Genomic DNA, 8,309 nt, shown 5'->3' with positions numbered 1-8,309 from the left:
AAAAGGTTCTATGTTTTTCTTCTTTTCTTTTGTGGGATTCTAAATTTTACTATATTTTTGTTGTTGTGTTACAAAAGGAGTAAGTATGACAAAAGCAATGGTCGTGTTACCATACCATTCTCAAATACTAAATTTCTCAGTATATTTAAATTACACAAATATGTGGTGATTGACTGAACAACCCAACTATCTTATTAATATGTCTATCTAGAAGGTTTCTGTCTATGGTTTCTATCTAGAACTTTTTTTTATGTACTATAAATTTTAACTAAAAGCATTTGGATCAGACGATATGAATATCATTTAGTTTAATTGGTTATTTCAAGTTTAAATATAATCATAAAAAATATAGCAGTATTATAAGGTTCTTTGTTTATGTTATTTAATTTTTAGTTATTAATAATGATTATGTATTCTCGAATTTGTCTTTATTGTAAATATAATATACAAAGAATAAGTAAATTTTATTTTTACTATTAAATTAAACAAGTATAATAGAAATTACTATAAATAAATTTATATGTATTTGTCTATGCTCCCACATTTGTTTAGCTCAAGCGTATATGTATTATTATTATTATTATTATTATTATTATTATTATTATTATTATTATTATTATTATTATTATTATTATTATTATTATTATTATTATTATTAATAATAAAAATTATTATTATTATTTTACTAATTAAAAATAAATAAAAAATAAAAGGTTCCTTCGAGCTAAAGGACTCTCCTGTGCTAAAGGCATAGATAGTACTTGTTTCCATTAAGTTTCCAACCACTTCAGACCAATTTAAGCCATGCCAATAAATTAGTGTGTTAAGTAGTGACAGAATCAGAACTATGTAAGAGTGAAAAAAAGAAAATTGAATTTAAGATTTTTTGAATCAGTGGTTTCGAGAACACAATGCGTTTGCTAGGAATGCAATGCATCATGATTTGTTTTTTGTTGCAATGGGCAGTCAGTATTTAATTTTATCAAATTTTTATGTTTATATTGGATTTTATGTAAAAAAATATTGTAATTTTACCGTATTTATAGAAATATCCGATAAAAACTCATGTTTTCATGCATGTTTACTGGATACTCTGAAAAAACCGGTTAAAATTTCATTAAAAATGCATACATTCTTTCGTATTTGTTGAAAAAACTGATAAAAATGCATGTTTTTTTCCAGATTTTTTTGTTTGAAAAATTCATGCATTTTTACCGGTGATTTTTCCAGATTTTTTTGAATTAGTGGTTTCGAAAACACAATGCGTTTGCTAGGAATGCAATGCATTCGGAGGAGATGCAATGCATCATAAATTTTTTTTGTTGCAATGGGTTTCACTTGAGCCTATAAAAGGAGATTTTATTATGTCAACTCCTCAAATTTGATCTGGCATCTACTCAAATGATCTTATGCAATTATCAAATTAATTTTAGTAAATATAAAAATTCTAGTGTAACATTTTGAGTATTTTGAAAAGCTCTCTTAATTTTTCAGATTTTTCATAAAAACTACTGAATTTATGAGCAGTTAGTATTTAATTTTATCAAATTTTTATATAAAAAATTTGCATTTTTACCGCATTTATATAAATCTCCGGTAAGAGCTCATGTTTTTCATGCATGTTTACTGGATACTTTGAAAAAACCGGTCAAAATGCATACTTTCTACAAGATATTTTGAAAATTCTGGTAAAAAGGCATACATTCTTTCGTATTTGTTGAAAAAACGGATAAAATGCATGTTTCTACTAGATATTTTGAAAAAAGGAATAAAAATGCATGTTTTTTACCGTTTTTTTTTTAAAAATTCGGTAAAAATGCATGCATTTTTATCGGTGATTTTCAAAAAAACAGTTGTGAAGAATTTGTTTTTGGTTTACCAGAAATTTCAAAAAATCCGAAAAAAGCAGAAGTATGGATACAAGAATAAGAATCATTTAAGGCTTGTGTAAATTTAGTTTGAGGACAAATAAAACGATAATTTGGGAAGAGTTGATAAGTATCAAATTTACTAAATATCATAAGCACTTAATAACTTAAAATACAACAAATCTCATGGAAAATATGTAATTTATCACAAAAGAAAGATAAAACACATGTGTGTACATTTTAACGGTTAAATTCCTGAGTACATTTGACAACACACAAAGAAAACACAAAAATGTGTACTGATAGTAGAAGGCTTGCTAGAAGAGGCCAGAACCTTTCCCAGCCATAAACAAGCTAAAGACAAGGCAAAATAGGGCTTTTTCTAGCTCCATCTCACCAAGCAAAGAAGACAAGCTTGTTAGACGAGCACAAGAAGATGTAGGTTCCTTCCAGGATAAATTGCTTAATACTGAAGCAATAAACCTCCTTAGATAAGGTAACAAGCTCGTTAAGTGAGGTAACAAGCTCTCCAAACAAGAAAAGGTGGTTCATAAGGCACCCTGGTTAAGTAATTTAGGGGGTGAAAGAAGGGTTTTCTAACTTGGCAAGGAAGAAAAGCTTGTCAAGATAGATATGTCGGCCAAGCCCAAGTGGGACAAGTTGACAAGTTGGACTTGACTTAATGAAAAGCAAAGCAATACTTGCTAGGCAAGTCAAATATTTCGCCTAGCGAGGATACCAGAAAAAAAATCTATAAACAGAGTTCTCAAGTTCAAACAATATTCCATTCCATATTTTATTAGTTATATAGTTACATTGTAATAGTTAAGAATTTTGTACCACGAGAGATAATTGAGAGGGAAATTCCCAATAGAGATACCGAAGAATCAAGGTGGAGGCTCTGTCCATCGATAAATCGTCGGGGATATTTTTCCATCTTATTCTTTTTTATAATCCTTATAAAGTTACCATGATCAAGCGTAGCTAAATTCTCTTTTGTTGTTGTGGTTAGGTGTACTTACCCAAACACTTTTTTTTATAAGCAAATTGGAATTAAAAAGCACTAGGGGTGCTTAACCCAAATACAAAGAGAAATAAAACCGGTCGGTGTATCACACACAAACCAACCCAACAACAAAGAATCCGGCCAATAATCACAACAACAAAAATCCCGGGTCTAGGAACCACTCCTCCCGAGACCTATTACAATAATTCTTAAAGAAAACACTAAACCAATCCCAAGAGAGGACTTTCATGAGAGATAAACCATCAAAGGAGTTCACATCCAAGCCATTGAAAATAACATCATTCCTACAAATCCACATAATCCAACAAAAGACTAGACCGAAGAACCACTTCAATGCTCCTCCAACCAACAAAGACGACCCATTATCGAATCAACCGCAAAATCATCGACCAAACGCAACCAACTAATTAGTTTCCTCCACCAAAGATTAGTAAAAGAACACTCAAAGAAGAGATGATTAAGATCTTCCTTGAAATTAAGGCAAAAGGGACAACGAATATCATTTGGATTAGCTAAAATGCCCCGTTTTGCTAAATCAACCTTACTTGGAAGCCTATTCCAAATCAATCTCCAACCAAAAATAAGGATTCTACTAGGAACTTTGGTCTTCCAAAGACTAGAGAAAACTAATCGTAAAGAAGGTTCCAAAGAGAATGACGGAACAACTCACGGTGTTATGTATGTTATAGTTTGATGTTAATATTGATGATTATCTTCGTTCTTAATGCATGTTATGAACTAGCTACTTATAAATTGTTATAATGGTTTTGAAATGATATTGAAAGATATTTTTCTTAACTAGATCAAATATATTCATTTGTTCGATGATAAAATCTTGACACAAATTTAAGTTTAACATTCACATATATTGTAGAATCTTAATATTGTCATATTGATTAATCGACTGAGAAATCTTCTGTTAGGCAATATGACTAAATTCACGTTGTTGTTTAGACATAAACAACATATGCAGAGCAATAGGTGATAATATTAATTGATAGTTAAGAATATACGTAACTGATCAAGAAAATACATGAGGATAGGATAATGAAATCTAACATCAACAAATCAAACTTTCTAAACATCTATGCTTAGAATTATAGAAACTATTGAATGATTTTCCAGATTCACATCAGCCTTTATGGAGACGATACAAACAATACTTATTTTCTTTTGTTGCTCTACTATGACCAACAATAATATTTTTAAAAAAAATAAAATTTGTAGCTAATGTGGGTGTAAAGCCAAATAAGGAGGAGTGAAAAAAGGAATCCTTAGCCCAAACTCTCTTAAGGGCTAAACGAACCATTAGAGCTGAAAAATCAACCTTCTAATCGATTAGCAACTAGGGTGAAACGATTAGGCCTTTTTAATTTAAAAATTATTGCGAACTAATTGATTAAACCTATAGGAGTATTCGATTAAAAGACCCTATAGTTGTACGCCCAATCTATCAATCAATCAAAATCGATTAACATCAATGTCTTAATCAATTAACCCTATTTAATCAATTAAAATCAGCCTATAAAGAGTGGTAATCTATTTCTCACTCTTCTCACCACTCTCTCAATCATTCTCTTCATACTTTACTCTTGCTCTTGTGTTTGTGTGCTGGCATTCTCTATTATTTTTACAATACTCTTGTATGGTCATTATCACCACCACAATTGCACCCAAGAGAGTCTGAATTTATGGTAGTTCCTCATCTCCAACCTAGTTCTTAATTGATTTCTCTTCTCAAGAACAAGAAGAAAGGGAAATGTGTGACTACAATCACTTGATTACGAAAATTGAAACCTATAACAATTCAGAGAACATAAAGAAGGAATGATTTAAAGGGACTAATTACAACAATTGATGAGTAATGCTTCCAACATTGCCAACATGAATTTATTTTGCTAAATTCATAGAAAGTGAAAAGGGACAATTATGAAAAAGTCTCCACAAATCCAAATATATTTACTTGAAGTTGTACACATTTTATATATATATATATATATATATATATATATATATATATATATATATATATATATATATATATATATATATATATATATATATATATATATATATATATATATATATATATATATATATATATATATATATATATATATATATATGAGTTGGAGATTTATAGAATTATAATTCACAAGGATGTTTACACAATGTTAGCTAGCTTCATGATATTTTTAAACAGAAATTCACCAAATGGAGTCCAAATTAAATGGTTGCTCCTGTTGATGTTGTTGTGGCATACACTCTAAAACTTTTGAAGAAGAAGCACTTGGATCATTTGAATTATTACTTTGGTGATCACTTCCAAGTTGATGATCATGATATACTACTCCTTGTTGAGGCATGTATGGTACAAAATGATTTGTAGCTGCCACTTCTCTTTGTTGTTGATAATTCCTAAGTTGTAATGCTTTTAGAAGCAATGAATTTACAGAAATGTTATTTGGATTCAACAAGTTAGAAGGCCATGGTAGAGATGGAACTTCACTTGAAGAAGGCCAATTCATTGTCATCAAGTTCATATTTGTGTTGACATTATTATTGAGATGATCATTAATGTTGAAAGATTGTTGGTGTCCTGAAATCATGTTAGTGATTAGTCCACTTGATAATGATGATGATGAGTTTGTTGCTAGACCATTTAGATTTGGAAAGTCTACATCACCAAATTCATTCACCATTGAGGTAGTGTCACATGGAGATTCTGGTTGGGAAGATGATGTTTGTTGTGGCTTTTTTGTTGCTATGCTCTTTTGGAAAACCCTACATACCACCCATTCATCCTACAAAATTAGAAAATATTGGAAAAAGTTAGTTCTTAACTATGAAAACTAATTAGATATTTGAGTGTCAAACCATTAATTCTTAACTATAATAAACATGATTATGTGAGTCAGAAAATAAGAAACATGGACTTGATATGCGCGTCTGACATAAAAAGGATAAATTGATATCATTAATGTAAAAAAGACATTAGACACAAAAACCTAAATATATAATAAAATATATCTATCTATTATCAAAATATTTAAAAATATTTGAATCAAATAATATTTTTAACTCTTTTAAATATATTTGATATACATTATTTCAGACTTTCCGTATATCTGAAATCAATTTAAATGTATTTAATATTTGTAGAAAAGAAAGTATAATGTATTTAGAAGTAAAAAATTAAACAAAATTTTTTAAGAACAATTGTCAAAATGTGCAGTATAAATATCATACAGATGTCACATAATGTGATTCAAAAATGTAAGAGTAAAGAAGAAATTATGATATTTGTCAAATTTTTTTGATACATATCGTACATGTATCGTATAAATGTCAGACATTGATGTATGTCAGACACCGCGCCACGTTCAAGTTCAAGAGAATGTCACGTGCTTCATAGAAAAATATCAATACATTAGGATGTTAGGATGCATGCAATGCAAAGAATACTAACCTTTGAGGTTCGAAAATGGTGTTTATTTTCTAGTCTATATTCATGCATAACCCAATTACTTTTCTCACCCCTTGGAGCTCTACCCTTATAGAAAACTAGGGTTTTCTTCATTCCTACCAAAACTCCACCACGAAATATTTCTCTATCTTTTCCTGTTGTTTTCCAGTATCCTGATTCTGTTGCTCGATTGGTTCGAAGACCAGTTGGATATTTTCTATCTCTCATGCTGAAGAAATACCATTCTTTCTCTCCCATTGAAGCTTTACCTGTTTTATATAAATACCACAAAAACACAATTATTTGTTTATTCATATCTTTATTCTATTGATTTTATGTTCTCTACATAAAAAAATTAGCTAGTTGCTATACAAATTAATTGTCAACTTTAACTTGTTACTATTCATACTAACCATTTAAAAAATAAATTAAAGAGTTGAAATTAAATACCATATATATTTTTTTTCAATTTGTATGTGTGTGTTGCATTTTGAAAATTATTTACATAGAATATACATAGATTATTTTCAAAGTAGAATAGGTCAAGCTAATATATATGTATAGTAATGAAATTAAGAGACTATAAACATAAAAACAAAGACTTTGTTAATTTGATCTACTTGGTTGATAAAAGTAAAAAAATGTAAAATATCAATTGCACTCAGATCATTTTATATATAAATCATAAATTTTATTTAAGAAATTTAAGGTAGTGAAAAATAAAATTGAATAATCATAAAGAAAAAATAAATTAACATGAAATTTTATATAATACAGTTTATTAATTTAAATTTCTTCAAATTTTGAATTAATTAGTTTTCATAAACTTATATATTCATCAAAAACTAGCAAATCCTTTGCAAAGTAAATAATCAATCAAATATATTATATAGAACACAAAATAAATAGCTAGTAGTTTTTATTAAAAGAAATTTAGAGACATGAAGAAAATTATATAAAGCTTACCTGGGAGATCCCAAGGTTCAGATTTGTTGAGATCAACAACTGCAACAGCTTTTGATGAGAAGGAAGTATCAGAAATTTTCATTGTAAGATAATGAGTAATGAGTTCTTCATCTGTTGGATGAAACCTAAATCCAGGAGGTAGATTTTCCTCCATAAATTAATTCCTAATTAATATAACTTGAAGCTATAGCTTTTGATGAAATATATATAAACCCTAATTATGAAGAAAAGAGAGATGTTCTAAAGTGAGAGATCAATTACATCACCAAGATATTAGCTCTTATAAATGCTTCTCCACTTTATGGTTTTATAACTCACCCTTCTACAACAAGCTTTATTTAATATTAAATTAATATAGTCTTGATATTTTTGTTAAATGTTTATATCTAACCCTTTGACAATTTTGATATATACTCCATTTTAAATTTTGGTATATAGTTTCTCTAAATTATATTTCTAACATTGACTATGTCAATTTCTATATGTGAGTGTTATTAATTTGTGCACGAGGGGGTTGAGTATATGTTACATTTTATACATTAGTAGTATTTTTGGTATTAATTAAATTATTTATATTTTTTTCTATGATCCTGTCCAACCACTTTCACCCATTTCTACCCACCAAAAAAACCATTTATACTTAGTCCAATGAGAACATAGACTTGTTTAACCATATTCTCTTTTATTATTTTTATATTTGTTTGCTTACACTTGTCTATTGTTTGCATCTCCACCGTCATGTCTCTCATATATTTAAGGAAAAGTGCATATAGTCATAAAAAAAAATCTAGCTTTTGATTTAACCGGTGAGAAATTTGGCTAAGAAGTTCAGTTTTCTTAACTAAAATAGTTACTATAATTGAAAATACAGCATAGTTAAACATATTCCTAATTTAATTATATATTTAAGTAAAAACCTTCTATATGTCTCTAAAGTCATGGTGTTCTTTTAACAATTATTTCATAATAGGTTGTCGATTAG

The 8,309-nt window shown here is 28.5% G+C and overlaps 1 protein-coding gene across 1 annotated transcript; it reads right to left on the bottom strand.

The window, feature by feature from the left end:
• Positions 1-5,030: 5,030 nt before the first annotated feature.
• On the bottom strand, positions 5,031-7,578 carry LOC131598721 (NAC domain-containing protein 92). The gene is made up of 3 exons (XM_058871306.1): positions 7,328-7,578; positions 6,365-6,630; positions 5,031-5,699 (listed from the first exon to the last, which is right to left on the bottom strand). The coding sequence occupies exons 1-3, from the start codon at positions 7,479-7,481 to the stop codon at positions 5,103-5,105; spliced, it is 1,017 nt and encodes a 338-aa protein (XP_058727289.1). The 5' UTR covers positions 7,482-7,578; the 3' UTR covers positions 5,031-5,102.
• Positions 7,579-8,309: the final 731 nt, after the last annotated feature.

This window comes from Vicia villosa, linkage group LG4, assembly GCF_029867415.1.
Source record: "Vicia villosa cultivar HV-30 ecotype Madison, WI linkage group LG4, Vvil1.0, whole genome shotgun sequence".
NCBI classification, from domain to species: Eukaryota; Viridiplantae; Streptophyta; class Magnoliopsida; order Fabales; family Fabaceae; genus Vicia; species Vicia villosa.
This window is presented reverse-complemented; position numbering and strand designations above follow the sequence as displayed.

Coding starts and splice junctions, on each gene's coding strand:
- LOC131598721 (XM_058871306.1), bottom strand. CDS start 7,481: ATGGAGGAAAATCTACCTCCTGGATTTAGGTTTCATCCAACAGATGAA. Junction 6,631..7,327: donor TGAACCTTGGGATCTCCCAG/GTAAGCTTTATA, acceptor TATATAAAACAG/GTAAAGCTTCAATGGGAGAG. Junction 5,700..6,364: donor ACCATTTTCGAACCTCAAAG/GTTAGTATTCTT, acceptor CTAATTTTGTAG/GATGAATGGGTGGTATGTAG.